The sequence below is a fragment of the Loxodonta africana genome, chromosome 24 (genome assembly GCF_030014295.1).
Source record: "Loxodonta africana isolate mLoxAfr1 chromosome 24, mLoxAfr1.hap2, whole genome shotgun sequence".
NCBI classification, from domain to species: Eukaryota; Metazoa; Chordata; class Mammalia; order Proboscidea; family Elephantidae; genus Loxodonta; species Loxodonta africana.
In genome coordinates this window covers 2,717,792-2,738,188 of record NC_087365.1, presented here as the reverse complement: position 1 = coordinate 2,738,188, position 20,397 = coordinate 2,717,792, and the positions used below count along the sequence as shown (strand labels likewise).

General features: G+C 48.2%; 1 protein-coding gene across 1 annotated transcript; it reads right to left on the bottom strand.

The window, feature by feature from the left end:
- Positions 1–11,659: 11,659 nt before the first annotated feature.
- LOC100675856 (cystatin-C) lies at positions 11,660–16,775 on the bottom strand. The gene is made up of 3 exons (XM_003411620.4): positions 16,446–16,775; positions 13,034–13,147; positions 11,660–12,020 (listed from the first exon to the last, which is right to left on the bottom strand). The coding sequence occupies exons 1-3, from the start codon at positions 16,686–16,688 to the stop codon at positions 11,937–11,939; spliced, it is 441 nt and encodes a 146-aa protein (XP_003411668.1). The 5' UTR covers positions 16,689–16,775; the 3' UTR covers positions 11,660–11,936.
- Positions 16,776–20,397: the final 3,622 nt, after the last annotated feature.

Here is a 20,397-nt window from a genome sequence, read left to right as displayed (position 1 = left end):
CATTATTTTTCTTCGGGATTTTTGCTGTTTTACATTTTATTTTAAAAAATCTTTTTCTATATTCTCCTATATTTTGCCTCTAACCATGTTATTTATTTATTTTCCTTTTCAGGTTTTGATGTGTAATTGAGCTGGAACCTGATTGGATATGTGGCGTGAGGTAGAGATCTAAGGGTTTGAGCCCCGGTATGCACAGCTGACTTTCCCAGCAGAATTTATGAACAGTTCCTTCTTTACCCTCTGATTCCAATGGCATTTTTGTCATATACCAGTTCTCCCAAAAACATGTTGGTGCTTTTTGAGTCTTCTGTTTTACTGGCGGGGTGAAGGGAGGCACATATCTGAAGTAAGAAGGTGAGCATTTGATCCTGACTAGGAAGGAGAGAAATCCAAGTAAAATGAAATCCTGTGGTACATAGTGTACCATGAGTTGGAGCTGTCTCGATGGAGCCTAACAACAACAGGAATGAGAGAAAAATGGACACATCTCAGGACTCAGCATACTTCTTGGGCCCTGCATACTAGATAGGACCCCTCCCTCATCCCAGCCTCTAATTCTTAGTCACACCTTTTGGTTGTTGGGCCTTTTGGCCTCTGTGTTCTGCATTAGGAGCCCAGGCTTTGGGGGTGGATGGTCTGGGATCGTTTCTCAGCTTTTAGGAAGTATCTCATGCTTATTATTACTACTCATTATTATGGTGCTGTTGTTATCTCAAATGTCTAATCCAGCCAGCTCCACCCCATTCCTTCATCATTTGGAAACTTGAAATTTGTTCTTTGATCTTTTTCTGAACATCTGTGATTTTATTCTTCGAGGAGCTTGTCTTCCTGGGGAAGTTGGAAATATCTTCTTGATTCAGGCAAGCACTTGCCCTGAAGTGTATGGGCAGGAACTGGGTGTGTCCATTACATAGCAGGCCAGAAGGTACAGAACTGGGAGAATGGCCTGAAATCATTTATTTTTGGTGGGCAGAGGGGGAATCTTGACCAAAGGTGAAGAACTGTGCCATTATCCTGTCCATTTATAAAGACTTGAGTTTTTAAATGGTTTTCTGTGGTCAGTATACTGTAGTTTATAAAAACCACTGAAGGTGACAGCAGGGGTTCCAGGTACCTTTGGAACTGGACATTCGCACCTCTTGCTAGTTGTATTACCTGGACAAACTTACATTATGTAATCTCCTGGCCCCACAACTATAAAATTAGAATTATTTGGGATCCTCCTCAAAGGGTTGTTATGAAAATTAATGAGATAATGTATGTAAGGCATTGACATAATGCCTGACAGAGCTAAGTGCCCAATAAATGCTATCTGTGACGCTTATTGAGCAGAGGTCTCCACGGCTCTGTATCCATTTATTAGGTTGTCTGGGAAGATGTAGACACATGCACAGGAATAGGAAGGCAGGTTGTCTGGCTTTGAGTTTAGATTTTCAGCCCAATTCAGGTTGAGAAAACTCATTCCTCAAGAATTAAACATGTTGGTTTTCTCTTGGAAGACCTTAGCCTCATGAGTTTCAATTCAAGGTATTAACAGGCTTGGACTCAGTCCCTGCATTGTAACCTTGCTGCTATGAAACCTGATTCTATACTTAGCCCTTCTACGCTCCTTCCTCCTTTTCTGTAATAGAGTTTTGTGTCAGGTTTAAACTTCTATCAAGTTTAAATGAAGGGTTGTATGTGAAGATGCATGGGAGCTCTCACAAGATACTCACTATCCCCTACCCTGACTCTAATGTCCAAACAGCCTCTGGATTCTTCCTGTTCTCTATTGGAAGCAAGTTTCATTTCAAGCATAAGGACAGAGGGGGTCATCAGCTAAGAGGCTCAGAGCCTTTCATTCCACTCTACTTATTTTACAGTGACTCTTTGTCACAATAAGTCTTTTCTGTACAGGGTATTTGGGGATGTCCTGCTTTAGGCCATTTCATATACACTGTGCAGTGTTCATGATACTTCTCAGTTTGACAGTTCTGGGCAATGTTTATAGCTGCTCCTTTCAAAGCAGTCTCTTTAGACTTGGCCAAATTGAGAAACATGTCCCTTTTCTTTTTGTCAAATCTCAACTATAAATACCAATCAACTGGAGCCTCAGTGGCTGTCCAGACATGGACAATGGCTGTTTTCTCCTTGAAATGACCCCATTCAGAGCCCTTTTAGAGTCCCCTGTAGTGGTTTCCATTGAGTCAGCCAAATTTCCACTTCCTCAGTTCTATTTAGAGCTCAACCTCAAATGTCCAACATCGGTACTTATTTTTGGAAACATCAGACAGTCAGTGCATTGCTAAGATAAAACTATCTTTTGGCGGACAAAAAACTGGTTAAGCCTATTTCCCTCTTCTTTGCTTTTCCAGGAATATCAGCTATTCTCCACTATGCTAACATCTTCCTAAGCCTCACCACAATATGTGTGAATTAAGGCTAAAGGATTACATTTGGAATATGTTTCTCTAATGTCCATGCACTGTAGTTCAAGTTCAGTGACAACCTATAGAAGTACTGAAAAATATAATTATCAAATATTGGAGGTGAGTCACCCATCATCTTCATATCAGGTGTCAGACCAATATTGTCTAAAAATGGATAAATCCACTTATGATGGTATAAGTGTGTGATCTAGATGAGTTATAAGGGAAGACAGGAGAAGAGCTGAAACACGAACAGTCTGCTCTTGGGGCTGGAACAGAGGATTGAAGCAGGTAGAGAATTTGCTTTGTATTTTAAGCCTATCTGCACTTTTTATCAAGACCTTACTCTGACAAAAATAAAATAATTTCTCAGTGTTTTTTGCATCTTCTCGAATACAAAACAAAGCTGTCAGGTCCAACAGGGAGATGTAGTTGGGGACCTGGGGGGTGAAAATTGTGTGAGGTGAGAGAGACCTGCTCCTCAAGGGATTGCTCCACCTTGAGTCCCCATAAAGAAGACCAGAGAGATGTAAGAAAATTTACTGGAAAACCCATTGAGTCACACAGGGAATAATTTTGTGGCATGTGTCTTCAGTTTTCCTGGACTAAATGGTCTGAAATAATCATAGGGAATGTGTCATCACTTACCACAAATTCCGAAGCCCTAGCTTAAGGCTGGGGCACTAGAGAATTTGCCTGCAGGCCTTCCTAGTTCAGGCCCAGTCTGGTGTTCCTTATCTCTGTCAGTATGTTCTTCCCCAGAGCTTGCACATGCCCCCATCTCATGAGTGACCAATGTTGCTTTCGAAGATAATTCACAACAGAGTTCACCCACCCTGGCCCTAAAAAAAAAAAAAAAAATTAGACAAACAAATAAATAAAATGGACTCCTTGGTAAAAACTGTAAGCACTAAATTCAGACCCAGGACCTCATTTCGATATGTCCTTAGGTGGACATCCGAAACCTGGGATGAGCCTCGTTCAGTTGTCTGCTTGAGCCCTGGGACAACAACCCCATGTGTGCAGAGTAGGGTTTTCAAGGCTGTGATTTTCAGATCACCAGGCCTGTCTTCTAACATGCGTCTTGGGTGGGTTTGAACCGCCAACGCTTTGGCTAGCAGTAGGGTGCTTAACCATTTAAGCCACCCAGGGACTCCTAAGCAAATACTGTATATAAAAACTAAAGATTATTATTGGCTACCAATCACTTGACTGCTAACCAAAATGTTGGTGGTTTGAACCCACCCAGTGGCTGTGTAAAAGAAGAACCTGGGGATCTGCTTCTATAAAGGTTACAGCCACAAAACCCTATGCGGCAGTTCTACTCTGTCACATGGGGTCACTAGGATTTGGAATCAGCTCGATGGCACATATCAACAATAACCAAGGGTTGGAGGGAGGGGGAAAGGGGAAGTTTATGCTTAGGGGACATTAAAATCAAACAAAACCAAACCCCTTGCCATTGAGTTGATTCCAACTCATAAGGACCACATAGAACAGAGTAGAACTGTCCTGGAGGGTTTCCAAGGAGCAGCTGGTAGATTTGAACAGCTGACCTTTTGGTTTGCAGCTGTAGCTCTTAACCGCTGTACCACCAGGGCTCCACTAAGGGGGCACATATTAATGGGGGTGGAATAATTTGAAAAGGATAGCAAGAATGGTTATACAACTTGAAGAATGTGATCAATGCCACTGAATTATGCATGTAGAAATTGTTGAATTGGCGCCTGTTTTGTTGTGTATATTTTCACCTGTGTAACAGGGAGACCATCAAGACCCAGGACTCAAACTTGAATCTTCCTACTCCAAAAATGAGAAGTTATTTTCAGTGGACTTTGTGCATCTTTCTTTGGCACTGCCAGCAATTCTTAAGTCTGACTGCTCATCAGAACCACCTGGGGAGTTAAAAAAATTACGGATTTCGGAGCCTTATCTGATAGACTCAGAACCTCTGGATTTGGAGCCTGGGAACCTCGATGTTTTGCAAACTCTCCAGGTTTTTTTCCAGGTGAGTCTGATGCAGCCACCAGGGGGCTGTCTTCAGGCCAGCCTTCAGGAACTACTAGGATACATGGTCTCAAGGGTCCTTTGAGCATTCAGGTCTGTGATGCTTGGATTCAATGTATGCATCCTGAATACAGGACAATGTGCCAGTGGGTGGTTGGGGGGTTCTTAAGAGGACTGGTCACAAGCTCCCAGCGTGTAGTTAGTCACTACACACACACATCCATCCTCAACAAGCATCTTACTTGCATCCCCCTCTCAAAGCTGTGATTGGGTTTGAGAACTGAAAGATGAGCTCAAGGAAAGAGGGGGACTAGCCCTGTGCCTCACTGTGATCTCTTTGGGTTCCAGTCCAGAGACACTGTGGCAGTGAAAATAGCCCTCTGAAATATACCCTGCTGATTCCCATCTGAAGGCTCTCCCACTTCCCACCCTGGTGACTGGAATGGTGCTGCTGTTTTAGAAAATAGTTTCTGGCATAAACATGAAACTTCAGTGCCTGGAACAACGGAAAAGGATGTGGCAGATGCAAGAAGCCCTCAGGAAAAAAAAAAAGAAATTTGGCTGAATTTTATATGAGAAGAATGAAGAAAGGAAAGAGAGGAGGAGAGGTGAAAATAATTTTAAGTTTAGGTAATTAAGGGTGTTCCATTAACAAAAATGGAGAGAAGTAGGGGAAGGAGGAGGTTTGTGACTTGTGACAAAAAAAGAAAAAAAAGAAAGGAAACTAGGAGAGGAGGAGGGAGAGAGGACATAAACAAAGGCAGAAGGTGTGTGGGTGTGCACAAGCCCCTCCACACATGCACGCGTGCACTGCCAAGCAGGCGTCCTGCGGCCTTCCCTGGTCGCTCACTGTCTGTCTCCAGCTGGTGCTTTGATGAAAGTTTCCCTCCAAGGTGGGAACCAAGAGGGTCGTGTACCAGGCAGGCCCACTGTGGGCTAGGCTCAGGAATGGAAACCTCCAGGAAGGGGAATGCTGTGGGACCTGTGCACCCTGGTTGCCCTGACTGTCCAGGTAAATGGGCTCCAAGTGTCTAGGGCTCCTGGGCTGGCCAGATACGAAACATCATGCATTACAGGTGGCAAAGCTAGGGCAACCTTTCCCCCAAACCAGCTCCTAGACTGTTTTCACAAAAATTGATTCTATCATCTCTTGTGCCGATTAAGACTCCCGGTGTAGATTCCCGTAATGGGAGGCATTAGCCCATCTGGCACTTCCCTAATTAGGGACTGTCTATGCCGATGAAGCTCTCTTGGGTGTGGATTTCTGATGAAGGAACTCTTGAGTTCTCATAGCTGTCCTTAGATTTAAGAGTTTGTGTAAACACGCATACTTCCTTCTGTTTACGCTGAAGCATTTTAAGAGCATTACCATGTTGCCCAGTGCTGTCCAGTAGAAATGTAACGCAAATCACACTTGTGATTTTGAATTTTCTGGGAGCTACGTTATCAAATGTAAAAACATACAGGTGAAATTTTAAAAATATATTTTATTTACTCCAATATAGCCAAAATATTACTGTTTCAATATGTAATCCCTATAAAAATTATTAATAAGACAAACCTTTTTGTGCACCAGCTCTCTGAAATCTGTTGTGTATTTTACACTTACAGCACATCTTGGCTCAGACATTAAATTTTCAGCGGTTCAAGTGAAATGTAGTCCTACCAAAGCAATAAAGTTGTGTTCGTTCAAAGAAAAAATATTTTACAACGCTTCAGGTTTTAAATTTTAATTAAAATTAAATAAATTACAAGGTGAGTTTCTCTGTTGCTCCAGCCACAGTCCACGTGCCCCGTTGCCATCTGTCGCTGGTGGCCGCCATATTAGATAGTGTGGACACAGAATGTGTCCCTCACTGCAGAGTCCCATTGGACTATGCCAGCACAGAGAGTGTGATGAATAGACATTATTATCTGTTTCTTGATACAGAGCCTTGAACCTACAATAGTATTCATGTCACCTCCCTTGAATTGGAGTTGGGATGTTAGTCCACGTCTGCCTCTTCTTTCTGTACCAAATGGAACTGCCCAACGAGAGGGTGGGAATGGAATTTGATCTACAGATGTGGAGTTATGGTCATCTGAAAGGAGTTACTCATTGACTTAGAACCAATTAAGAGCTTGGAGGGAGAAGGAGAAAAAAAAAAAAAAGCAGAGTGCCAAGGACTTTTGGAACAGGATGAGGAAAAGAAAGCGGAATGGGTGTAAGAGAAAAAGACACTCTTGGGTGGAACTAGCTACATCTGGTAGAGCCTTTTTGGACATGTGTAAGTATAAATGCCTGACCTCTCATCCTGAGATCCGCCGTCCATACTGTCTGGAGGTAGAGCTAGAAAATCCTAAAACATTCGTAATGCTGCCACAACCAAGAACAAATACGTTATCTAAACATTAAACCCTGTTTATGTACTGTGTTATGGATTAAATTGTGTCCCCCCAAAATATGTGTTGTAAATCCTAACCCCCATACCTGTGGTTACAATTGCATTCAGGTATGAGTTTTCTTTTTTATGTTAATGAGGCAGTATTAGTGTATGGTGTGTCTTATGTCAATCTCTTCTGAAACATTAAAGACCAGATTGAGCAAGCAAGCAGAGGAGGGGGAAGATAGAGGTCACTCCACATCAGATCTCCAAGCCATCAAGGAACAGAAGCTGAAAGAGTCAGGGACCTTCCCCTAGAGCCAACACAGAGAGGAAAGCCTTCCTCAAGAGCCGGTGCCCTGAATTTGGACTTCCAGCCTCCTAAATTGTGAGAAAATAAATCCCTCCTTGTTAAAGACACTTACTTGTGATATTTAAGCACTAGATAACTAAACCACACTACAAATCCTCTTTGTTAGAAATTGATAAACTGTCATTTTATTTGAAAGTCATATTTGGTTTAATTATGATTATTTGCTTTCACCTTAACTCTTTTGGGATTCAAACATAGTCATGTAATCTTGAAACCTGCCTCTGGGGCCAGTGTCCTCTTTCTCACAGCCCTTTGAAGAGGTCAGGGAAAACCCTCTCTAAGTGCTGTCCAGGAAGCTCAACCCATTGGCTTCCAATGCTGTCTGTGCACTGGAGCCACCAAAAACAACAACAAAAAACCCAAACCTGTTGCCATCGAGTTGATTCTGACTCATAGTTTGAATCCACCAGCTGCTACTTGGAAACCCTATGGGCAGTTCCCACAGGGAACTGTGTCCCACAGGGTCACTGTGAGTCGGAATCAACTCAGTGGCAATGGGTTTGGTTTGGTTAAGTGATTCCAATGTAAGAACCACTGGAAAAGTAATTGTTGATTTTCCAAATCAAAGGAGAACATCTGGGGAGGATAATGAAATTCAGTTGATCTGGGATGAGGCCCAGGCACTGGGAATTTATGTATCTCCCTAGGTCGTGCTAACATTACCCAGGATTGAGATCCAGTGTGCAATGAGTTCTGACACTAACTACCCAGAGTTGGGCTGAACTTCCCAGGTTAAGGACTCAGCCCTCCAGAGACTGCCTTCACTTCAGATACCAGTTGCAAGCTTGGGGGTCCTCAGACCACCATCACTTCCGATCTGCTGGCTGCAAACCAGGGGTCACCATTACCCTTTCAGGACACATCCACAAGCTTGGGGGTCCCTAGGCTGCCCTCACTTGGTACCAGTTGGCTACAAATTTAGGGGTTCCCACTGTCCTCAACGGCACCGGGGTTTTACTGTCCCCTAACGTTTGATAATTTGCTAGAATAACCCACAGAACCCAGGAAAGCGTTATACTTGGATTACAATTTTATTACAGTAAAAGGATACAAATGAAAACCAGCCAATGGAAGAGATGCATAGAGCGAAGTCAGGGAAGGTCCCAAAGTGAATCTTCCATTGTCCTCAGGGACACACCATCCTCCTGTCACATTGGTGTATGACAATATAAAGAATATTTTTGTCAATCAGGAAAGCTCACCTGAGCCTCAGTGTTGACAGTTTTTATTGGAGTTTCATTACATAGGCACAATTGATTGAGTCACTGGCCACGTGACTGAACTGAATCTCCGGCTCCCCTTCCCTCACTGGAATACATCTTGCGCCTCATAGCTCCAACTCTCTCATCATGTGGTTGGTCTTTCTGGAGTGGTCAGCCCCCATCCTCAGTCATCTCATTACCATAAACTATCTGGCGAGGTCCAGGGGCCCACCTTAACCAATAAAGGCTCTCAATCACTTGAAAATTCCAGGGGTTTAGAGGTTACCTTCCAGGAACCCAGGACAGAAGCCAGCCAAATTCTTTATTACACAAGCCACCCTCTGGCCTTCGGCCATGGTTACCTTATAACAAAATAGTCACAGCTGTCTGAGCGTCTACATTTAGAATTTACATAAGAGATGCTGCAATAGTATTAACATGAATATGCCTAACATTTGGGGGTAGAGTAGTGATTGAAGGCTTTTAATTCATTTTCCCAATACATCTGACCATCAGTATCAGTATTACAACCTTATCAACAATGCCAGTGTTATTTCATTTGCAGGATGGTAGGTGTAACCTGAAAACTTAAGAATCAAAAGATGCTGGCACATGACTAGAGTTCCAGTCGGTCATTAACCCTTAGTCCAGTCCATCATCTTATTGTATGACTGAACTGTCTCCCAGAGTGAGGCCACTCGGGTTTGTGGTACCCACCTAACTTGTCAGATTCCAAAAGCAGGGGTGGTCATCTGGTATCATGCAGCAAGGAGACAGTATTGTCACCTGTTCTGAGCCTCTTTTGAGGTGTTAGTGTAACACTGGATTTTCCGCATTGCACACACTATTCATTCCTTTACCCTCAGCTACCATTCCTCCTTCTCACCATTTATGTCCAAACTTCTCCCCCTTTGGAAGGAACGTTAGGTTCGGCCACAGTGCTGGTGCAGATTGCCAGCAGCAATACCAGTCTAGCCAGTGCCTCTCCTCGGTCCACTTCCACTCATTCATACAGGGTGGGGTCACATAGGGACAGAACTAGTGGGCCATCTCAGCCACTAGGCAATATAGCTGCACTCAGTGTTAGCCCCAATTTTTTAAGATGGGGTGAAGGCACAACCCACTCCGCCATGCTCTTAGGAATTCTGACAAGGCTTAAAGGTATACAGTTAGTTTCTTGTTTAGGAAGAATCCCTGCTTCTGTTACTCGTAGTTGCAGCCCTGGTTGTGGGACCACCTGCCTCAGGTAGGAAAAAAAAAAGTTGAGGTGATGTAGGAAGAAAGAAAAAAGTGTGGTAGAACCACCATCTGCCCCAAATCCTGCTGTGGGAAGAGTGTGTTACGGATTGAATTGCGTCCTCCAAACAGACATGTTAAAATCCTAAACCCTGCATCTGTAAATGTGACCTTGTTTGGGGAAAGAACGGTTTTCTTCGCAGGTGTTTTTAGTTTAGTGACTGCTAATCCTAATTCCTGTGGAGTGGTGGTTTGTAAAAGAAAAGGACAGACACAAAGTCACACACAGGGGAAGATGGCCCGTGAGGATCCATCTACAAGCCCAGGATTGCTGGCAGGTACTAGAAAGTAGGAGAGAGGCATGAACAGTTCCCTTCTCTGATCTGAGGTAACACAGAATATCACAGGCCTGGCCCTTGCTGGAGCCTATAGACCGAAACCATCCATTCAGAAAAAAACTGAACAAAGGCCAGATACAGGCAGCCAGCACCGGGGTATGCTGAAGCCAGGTCCCAGGCCCACAACTGGTACACACCAAACCAGCCAGTGGCCCCTGAACACTGCTCTCCCTCAAGTCCTGAAGTCCTTTTGTTAAGTAAGTCTGGGGTAAGAAGGTGCCACAGGAAGGCAGTGGTGTGATTACCAGAGAAAAGGCCTGCAGTAAGTTCCATGCTGAAGGTGTCCCAGGTTCCTGGCAAGCAGCACCTGCAGGGACCCCTCACCCTCTCTCCCAGGGTGTCACAGCCAAGCAGCAGCACACCCAGTGCACCCTGGTGGCTGGGCTCCCAGCAGCACCCGGGATACCTTTTTGGCCTTTTGCCCACCGTGTTCATCACAGCTGTACTGGAAGCTCTGAGAAGGAGGAGCTTTGGGGACGCTGAGCCCAGCAGAACCTGTCCATGGGAGTTTCCACCCCTCGGGAGTAAAACAATAAATGTAAGGCCTTTGCAGGGAGGGGTGTGTTTGTGTGTGTTTATGTGTCTTTGGTTCAGGACTGTGTCTTTCCTATTTTAAGGTTATTGAAATATCCACTATTCTACAGAATGATGCTGACACTAAAAGGTGATAAACCCCGTAAAAAGCCAAAGTCGTTGCCGCCGAGCAGATTCCGACTCACAGCCACAATCTAGGACAGAGCAGAACTGCCCCACAGGGTTTCCAAGGAGCAGCTGGTAGATTCGAACTGCTGGCCTTTTGGTTAGCAGCTGAACTCTTAACCACTGTGCCACCAGGGCTCCAAAAGATGTGACATTCTTTATTAAAAAATCCTTCTTAGAAAAAAGAACATCCACTGTATGTCAGATCCATTGATGTTTTAAAATCCTACATCTCTTAACACAAAGCTCTAAGGGAGGAACTTGTTTTAAATTGGAGCCCCAGGCACAAGGCTGATGGGAGCAGACAACCGTTGGTAAGACCCTTAGGGAGCACAGTTTCCCAGTGAATGTGGAGAAGGCGCTGCTTTCAGTCGCGGCTTGCCAGACCTGGATTCTAGTCGCTGTCTTCTCCAACCAGTTACATATGCACATACAGACTTTCAGCCTTTGTTTCTTCACAGATGTCTAAAGCCTTTTGTGGAAAGCAGTAGACAGACACTACTATTTGTTTAGTCTCTGGGAGACTTGATTAGGGTCAGTCCCTAGAGTCTGACTGATTCCATGTTCATGAATGAAATTTATCACCGGGCTGAGAACTGACCCTGGGCTTAGGGCACTATTGATAGCTTCTCATGACCAGCCCCCTTATCCCAACTTCTCTCTTCAAAGGAAGTGGTCAAGTTTCCAGGTCCAGCTCTAGGTCCTGTCCACCCCCTCATCTATTCACCCAGAGCCATTGCAACTGAGCTGCCTGGGCTCAGAGCCCTGGCCTGCTATTGTGCCCGCTCAGTGACCTAACCTCCCTGGCCTTCGATCACTTGGACAATGGCAGTATAGCATGCTTGTCTCACATGTTTGGTCATGCCAGCTCTTGCCTCCTCGTCTTCTTCTAGAGGCCACTGGGACAGAAAGCACCTGTTCAAGGAACTGCCTACATCTTTCTTACATCCACATCCTGAAGGCAGTGAACAAGTCGAGAAGCAGCTGATGTTATTTTTATTGAATAAAGAGCAGAATAGGTGCACCACGGGCTGGGTGCATTTGAAAAGCAATGAAAGGGAGCAGGGTTAGAGCCACTTAGCTGTTCCAAAAACACCGAGAGGCCTTCATCGTTCCCCTGGTGCTGGCATGCTAGGCAGAGCAGGGTGGGACCACCAACCTAAGTAAGGGCTAAGACACCCAAAAGGAGTGACAGCGCTCTAAAAGGGCAGGGTGAGAGTGGTCAGCGCTGCCGGCTGCTGTGCAGCCCTCTATGCGTCCTGGCAGCTGGATTTCGTCAGGGAGGTTGTGCCCAGCCAAGGAACAGTATATATCTGGAAAGAGCAGAGGGCTTTCTGTGAAGGAAAGAGAGAGGGGTGGTCAGTGACGGCTACTGTTACAGGGAAAAAGTCCCAGCCATTAGAAGTAGAAGTGTAGGGCGGGGAATAATGGTGGTGAGACATTTGGCCCCCTCTCCTTTGGGTCCCAGAACACTCTGGAACATAACCTCCCACCACCCTACCCATCGTGCTAAGTATAGGAGCAGTTTCTGTGCTTTGAGGAATTCCCCTCACCCTGCCCCAGCACAGCCCTGTAAGAGCAGCCCATTGGAGTCCATAGGAGGGCATTTCTGCAGCCCAGGGGTGCAGGGAGGGGAAAGTGTTCCCTCCACCTCCAGTGCCTGGACCAGTCCTATACAGGTCCAGATGCAGGAACCCGGGGGCTGGAGACCTGGGTCCAGAAAATGACCCCTGAAAAAGGAAGGGCATGGAAAGGCTGACAAGAGGGAACTACAGCTATTCCCAAGACCGTGACCTCTCAGGGCCCATTCAAAGCCTGCGGGAGAGGCTGGAATTTATTTCGTGAGCAAGGGCAGAGCCACAGGGCTTAGGCTGCTCACAGGCCTCCACATAGCCACTGATCTGCTTAGTGTGGCTGTAGGCAATGTGAGCCAAGGGGATCTGCTCAGTGTGGCTATAGGCAGCGTGAGCCAAGGGTGGGATTAAGCACAGCCCTTTCTCTGCAGAAGCCACCCCAGCAGCTGTCACTTTCCGTCCTGTAGGCAACACCCCCAAATGCACGCACTGCTTCCTTAAAGGTGCTCCAATTCCAAACTAGAACCTTCCCCTTAAGAATTCAAGTCAATCATACACCCACAATCACCCACACATAGGCGCATTTCCCCCCTACACCTGTATGCACCCCACACATGTGCACCCACACCCACCACCTGCACCCTCCCACACACACAGGCACACACCTATATGTACCACATGTGGAAGCACACACACCCACCTGTATGCGCTCCATATGCACCCCACCCCTCTCCTGTGCACGACTTGCCCCTCGCCCCGTATCACGCACATACCTTCTTCAGTTGTGGCTGGTCATGGAAGGGACAGTTGGCCAAGTTGGGCTGGGACTTGGTACATGTGGTTCGTCCAATCTCCACATCCAGGAAGTAGTTCACCCCAGACACGATCTGTGCGTGCAGGAGAGCGGGGTTTGTTTCCAGCACCGTGTGTCAATCTTATCCACACAGCTCTCTGACTGTACTGTGTGGCTGCTGAGATGTGAGAACTGCATGCTCCTTAATGTCTTCGGGCCAGTACCCCTGAGCTGCCAGAACTGCCACCACAAAGCACACAAGCCACCCTCCTCCTGACTCTTGGCACCGTGGCTGCCACCTCATCCCCCAAGTAATTAGTTTAGAGAGCAACATGCATGGCTTCAGCAAGGGGTCTCATGCAGCCAAGCCCAGACATGGAAGGGGGAGGTCAGGGACTCAGATGGAGCCCAGACACTGAAGGGGGAGGTCAGGGACTCGGACGGAGCCCAGACACTGAAGGGGGAGGTCAGGGACTCGGAGGGAGCCCAGACACTGAAGGGGAAGGTCGGGGACTCGGATGGAGCCCATTAACTGGATTTCAGAATGGAAGGCAGGTAAATAAACAGTCCCAGGAGCCCACAGGGCAAGTGCTAAAGCCCACAGTGACCCTTGTGCCACCAGCACAGGTACAGCTAAGTTCTGCTAAGGAGGCAGAGACACTGGGTCTATTTTAGGAAGGTTGCCACCGGCGAGATGGATTGACACAGTGGCTCCAACAACGGGCTCAAACAGCAACGATTCTGAGGATGGCACAGGATGGGGCAGTGTTTCCTTCTGTGGTACACAGGGTCGCTACGAGTCAGAACAGACTCGATGGCACCTAACGACAACAGCCATTTGAGCTAACTTCCAGTTACTGGCGTTTTGTCGAGAATCTCACTCCTCTGTTTAGCACAGATTTACTTATTCCGTCACCTGACATTAGGAAATGAGATGCTTCACACACATGAAGTTTTTAGGCCGATAAAGACTGTCCCTCAAAGTACCTCCATTTTAAATATTATTTTTAAGGGAAATCTTTCTAGAGTATTTTACACATCTGCCTGTCTTTTACATTTGAGATTACAGTACACAACTGAACCCTCTCCTCATTATCAGGACACCTCACAGACAAGCATGGTCTGAACTGTGGAAAAGCACAGGACCAGGAATCATGGGACCAGGGTGCTAGGCACTGGTCATGTGACCTCCCACACTGCCAACCCCTATCCCCCCATGTCAGTTTTCCCATTTCTAAATGAGACACATTCAGGTCTGACGATCTATAAAGCCTGTACTTAACCCCAAGTTAGTGCCATATTCACCGAGCAGTTCAGCGGGCACCGTCCAGTCCAAAGGGGACAGCGCCAGCCCACTGTTGCAGGGCTTGGTCTTGACCCCTCATCTCAATTTTCAACTTTAAGTGCTTGCATCCCATGCAACATGTTTGCTGCTGTGTTGCTGTGCCCTGCTCTGCAAACGGGATGATGGCCCTCAGGTCTGAATTCTAGCTTTCCTTCAAGGACAAGTTCAAGGCCCAGGAGCCCTTCCTTTATGTTCCCCCCCAACCCCCCTCCTCTGGTCACAGGCAACACTACACAGCCAAGGCAGTGGTCAGTTCTACCTGACCCTGTGGCACCTAACTCCTATAGCTGGTGGCAGAGGCATGCTCACATCAGGGTGGGGGAATGTGCTTCACAGACCCTCCAGGCTCCTCCCAGGTCCCACAGAGGGGAGGGAAGCACCTCCCAGGGGCTTTTTTTTAGGAATCTCTAGAGCAAATTTGGATTCTTATGCAAGACCCTGGGCTCTGGAATTCACTCAATGGTGTTTGTTAGGAACCTCTGGGCACTCAGGAGCACAGTGAGGGGCCCAGCCTCAGGAGGATGATTGCTAGGGGTGGCCAGGTTCCCACTGCACAGATGAGAAAACAGAGGCTTGGTGAGTTTTGGTGGCACAGCTGAGAGGGCGCTGGCAAGAGGACACACACCTAATCTGTGCATAAGGTATGACCCAATCTAATCTTGAGGAAACATCAGACCAGCCCAAATTGAGCAACAGTTTACAAAACAATTGACTTGATTCTTCAAAATACCAAGATCAGGAAGCAAAGACTGAGAAACTGTTTCAGGTTAAAGGAGGCTGAAGAGACAGGCTCAGTGCCTTCATGATGGGGGTGTCTTTTGCTATAAAAGCATTATTGGGACAATTCGGGAAATGTGAATAAGGTCTGCACATTGGATGATGGTATGTATTAGTGCTGACTTCCTGGTTTCAGTACTGAGGTTATGGAAGAGAAGGTCCCCTTGTTGTTAGGATGAATACACTGAACGGTGTACTCTAAACTGTTCAGAAAAATTAATGTATATAGACACAACACCCATGCACACACACATGTGGGGAGAGAGGCAGGTAAAGCAAGTATAGTAAAGTATCAACACCTGAGGAACCCAAGTTAAAGAGCTACAGAGAGTCTTTGCACAATTTTTGCAACTGCTGTGCAAGCCCAAAATTTTGTCGAAAGAAATGCCTTAAGAAATCATTTAGCGGCAAAACTAGACAGGACGCGCAGGTGTCTGGGTCTGTCTTCCCTTCTTCTCCAGTCAAAGCGTCCATTTCACAAGATGCACTGGGGTCTGGCTAAGCGAGACTCTGACACTGTCCCTGAAGCCAAGGAGCGTCTGGCCGCACTGATGCTTAAAACAGAAATAAAAGCACTCAAGCCAGCAGTGCCAACCCGGTTTCCAGGGAGGGCAGTAGTTAGGCCAGGCCCAGTGACGCCCTGCGGAAGACTGGGTCCACTGGGGAAACTGTGCTGCGTGAGAAGCAGTAGGCTTGTTCAAACCCATGCGCGCAGGCTGCAGTCTGGAGGTTTGGTCTGCAGGAAGCCTGGAGGATGGCAAAGAGGGGACACACCGGGGGCGCCAAGGGAGGGGCCAGGCCCGGAAGAGGGGACAATTCTGAAGGGGATTGGGCCTGGGAGAGGGCAAGGTGAGATGCCAGGGCCAGGCAAAGGGAACTGGGGGAGGGATCTGGGACCAGGGGAGGAGAGGTGCTCGTGGAGGGGCCTGATACCTTGGGATAAGGGCACCCAGGAGGGGCCTGGGACCTGGGAGGAGCAGGAACTCCGGAAGTGGTCAGGCTGGGTGGGAGAGCAGTACTCCAGAGGGGCCGGCCAGGGACCCTGAGCGGAGGGACCCGACCAGGACGAGGCATTCAGGGAGGGGCCCGGGGCGGGGAGCTCGGGTGGCGGTGGACCAGCTGCCGCCGGGCGGCCCGGGGCGAGAATGTGGGCTGTACCGTCCGAACGCGACGGCCCGGCCCGGGAGCCGGCTGGCGCCCTGCCCCGCGCTCATGACCCCCGGCCCTCCGGGCCCAGTCCTGCGCTCGGGCCAGCCGGCCAGGGACCCACCTGCTTGCGGGCGCGCACCACCTGCACCACGCGGCTGTGGAACTTGTCGTTGCTCGCCTTGTTGTACTCGCTGATGGCGAAGTCCAGGGCGCGCTGCACGCCCTCCTCGTTCTCGTCTGCGTCCATGATGCCGCCCAGCAGGCGCGGGGGCCTGGCGGGGCTCGCGGCGCCCGCCGAGCTCAGCATCACGGCCAGGGCCAGGGCGGCCAACAGGAAGAGCGGGGCGCGCAGGGGCGCGGCCATGGCAGGCGGTGTGGGCAGGCAGACGGACGGACGGACGGACAGGCCGAAGGGCAGCGCGAGAGCGCAGAGGTTCTCCACCGCCGCTCGCCGCTGTGCCTTTATCTGCCGGACCTCCTGGCCGGCCGCCCTCCGCCCGCCTCTTCCTGGGCGGCCGCTCTTCCCGCCCGCCTCACCCCTCAGGCCTTATCCCTCCTCCCGTGAGCGTTCCTCTTTCCTTCAGCTTCTCTCCTCTGCTCCTCGCCCCCAGCTCCGCACATTCCTGTTCCCCCGTTTCTTCTCTCCCCCCTCCTCCATTCCGTTCTCCCTAGCCCTCCTTCACTCGTTCCCCCCTTCCCATTTTTCCCTGGTCCCCCTCTTCTGCCCTCCTTCCTTCCTCCTCTCCTCCCTTTTCTCCTCCTTTTCCTTTCTGCCCCTCCTCCCTGCTCCTCCTTCCTTTTTCCCTGGCCCCTCTCCTATTTCCCTGGAGTTCCTAGGCCTGGTTCACCCTGAGTCACCCCTCTCCCGTACCTGACAAAGCCGTGTGACCTCTGAAGCCTGTCTCTTCTGAAGAGGAGAAAACAGCCATCCTCCTTCCTGGGTGGCCAGTGGTTCCTGGAGGTCAGTGTCAGTGCTCTCCCAGTGCGAAGTAAGCACTCGGTCACTGGGTCACTGTCTAGTGATTCCCGGGGGGCAGGGGTGCAGTTTCATTTTCCGAGTCTCAGGAAGGCCCCTGTGCCCTGTTTTGAATTAATCTATATTTTGAAAAGGTCACTGAGTTCTCTTTTTCTCATCAGGTTTCTGTTCATTTATTTATTCAATCAACAAAAGCTCCTTGAGCTTCTACCCTGGGCCAGGTGGTCTAGGGCCTGAGGATGGTTGGAGGTGGATGAGTGAGACATGGACCTGGCATTGTACAGCTGTAGAACAGCCCTACCAAATAGATACGTAGATCACACCCCATGAGAAATTTTAAATTTTCTAGTAGCCACGTTAAAAAATAAAAGTGACTGGTGGTTATGGCCTCCAGACCTCCTGTTGGCCCAGGACAGGAACCATTCCCGAAGACGACTCTTTAGACAGGGTTTGGACTGGACAATGGGATGGAGAGGGACGCTGGTGAGGAGTGAGCTTCTTGGATCAGGTGGACACTTGAGATTATGTTGGCATCTGCTGCCTGGAGGGGAGATGAGAGAGTAGAGGGGGTTAGAAGCTAGAGAAATGGACACGAAAAGAGAGAGTGGAAGAAGAGAGCAGGCTGTGTCAACAGGGGGAGAGCAATTGGGAGTATGTAGCAAGGTGTATATAAGTTTTTGTGAGAGACTGACTTGATTTGTAAACTTTCACTTAAAGCACAATGAAAATTTTTAAACAGTGAAAAGGAACAGGTGATAATAACTCAAATAATATATTTTATTTAACCCGATACAGCCAAAATATTATCTCAACATGTATTCCTTATACACTGATTATTAGTGAGATATTTTATTTTCTTTTGTGTGTGTACTAAGTCTTTGGAATTTGGTATGTATTTTATACTTAGGTGTTGATTGAATTTCCCCATAGCCACATTTGCCTGGTGGCTGTGGTACTGCACAGCCTGGCTTTAGGGTGTGTGTGTTTGGTGAGGGGGAGGCAGTGATCAATAATTAAGATCAGAGAGTGACAGCTGGCTGTTGAAAATAAAATAGAAGGGATAATAAAGAGGGAGGAAGTGTTGCTCGAACTGGATCAGGGAGGCCTCTTTGAAAAGACATTTGAGAGAAGTTCTGAGAAGATCATGGAAAGGGAGCTCTAGGCTGAGGACACAGCAAGTGCAAAGGCCCTGAGGTGGGTCTGGACTGGACTGTTGTAGGAACAGGAAGGCTCTGGAAGATTTTTAAACAGAAAAGGAATTGGATCTGGAATCTCACCCTGGCAGCTGTAAAGACAATAACCTGTGGGGTCTGGGGGTGGAAGGGTACAGGAACACCCCACCAGCTGGTGAGGGGGAAAGAAGAGAAGGGTGTGGACAGCTGAGGGAATGAGTGTCTGAGCACTTGAGCCTATCCTCCCTGTCCAGCTACACAGCTGGCTCTGGTCCTCTGTCTACTGCTTGGAAAATTTATCTGATTTTTAAAAAGTCAACTTTAAGGATATATAATTTGCATACAATAAAATGCCCCATTTTAGGTGTATAGACAGAGGAATTTTAACAAATGTATGTACCAGTTTTACCCTCCATCAAGACCTAGAAGACTTCCATTACCCCAGAAAGTTTTCTTGTGCCCGTTTGTACCTGTAGACTTACTATTATTTTTTTTTTCCCCATTCTAGAACTTTTCATAATGGAGTCATGGTGGTGTGAATGCCTCAGTGTCTGGCTTCTTTCACTCAGCATTGTATTTTCGAGCTTCCCCCATATCGTTGTGTTAACCCAGTTGTTAGTTCTGTTTCTCCCCAGACTGAGGGAATGTGATCAGCTGGGTACTGTGCTTGGACCGGTGCAGGCCTGGATGAAATAGGGCTCCAAGGCTGGGGAATTTGGGAGGCTATTCTCAATAGATGATTGGCTTGGTTTCTTCTCTAACCCCATTCTCCATTCCTGCACGTGACCCTGTGAAATGACCTCATGGCAGGCTTTGCCAGGAACACTGGGAGGCCTCTGAGCCTTTGAAGGGCACCCAGAAGGGCTGTCTTGGAGTGGCCAGGGTGATGGTCAGCACCTGCTCAAGCCTGCTGTGATCTTGGGGCTAGACAACGAGTGGGCCTGGATCAGCAGGAATCTGACACATGGAATGATATTAACAATGAGCATTAATGTTAAGTGTTAGCTTGTGACGCCTGCTGGCCTGAGGCCCAGTTACCACTAACCCACTGTGGTTAAGGGGCCCCTAGAAGAGTCATGGGCCACTAGATATGCATTGGGTGTAGCAGGGATAGTGCTTGCATCTTGGTGGGAGTGTGGGGTCTTCAAAGAAGGCTGCACATGATGCCTTTCCCGGTTATAAAGGAAGGCAGGAGTGTGGAGATGTGCAGAGCAGGGAGCAAACGCTGCCCCTGGCCAGACACTTCTGAGAACGTGGTTATCTCTGAAGGATGGGGCATAGGCTCTCTACCGCGGTTTCTCATCCCACCCCGGGCAGCTGTGGAGAGGGTGACAGCAAATCTAAGGACTCCGCACAGCATGTTCCCCCATCAGGAATGACGTTTGGGTCCTGCCAATGGTGGGAGTATGGGGTGGGTGTGTGTGTGTTGGTGGGGCAGCTTGAACATCTGCATGCTTCCTATTGTGGCCCTGTGTCAGGACCACAGGTGTGCTGCATGTGGGGAATTAGAGCAGGTATGAGTGTAGGGTGCTTGTGCAGGGACTAGAATGCCCCCCAGTAAGGCACCCATGAATGAGCCTGAGAGAAGCCTGAGAAATGGGTCCAGAGAAAGGTTAAAGAGAAAGATGGGGGTGTGGTGGTGGTGGAGGAAGCAGGGGCATTGGGGGAGGAGGAAGAGGGCCTGCTTGGTGAGAATGACCTCAGATGTGCCCTGTCGCTTGTGCTTATTATTAGTAGCCTTCCTGTCTAGAAAACAAGATGGTAACCTGAGCCAGGGTTGGGATGAGTCACCACGCCCCTGTAAATGCCCAGCACACGGCATGTGTGGGGACACCCAGTCCTATCCTTTAGCTCCAGAACACCCCAGAAGGGCAGCATGTGCCATAGGTGATATGTGGCGGCTGCAGCATCTCCACCCTGCCCAG

Coding starts and splice junctions, on each gene's coding strand:
- LOC100675856 (XM_003411620.4), bottom strand. CDS start 16,688: ATGGCCGCGCCCCTGCGCGCCCCGCTCTTCCTGTTGGCCGCCCTGGCC. Junction 13,148..16,445: donor TGGTGCGCGCCCGCAAGCAG/GTGGGTCCCTGG, acceptor CTGCACGCACAG/ATCGTGTCTGGGGTGAACTA. Junction 12,021..13,033: donor ACCAGCCACAACTGAAGAAG/GTATGTGCGTGA, acceptor TTTCCTTCACAG/AAAGCCCTCTGCTCTTTCCA.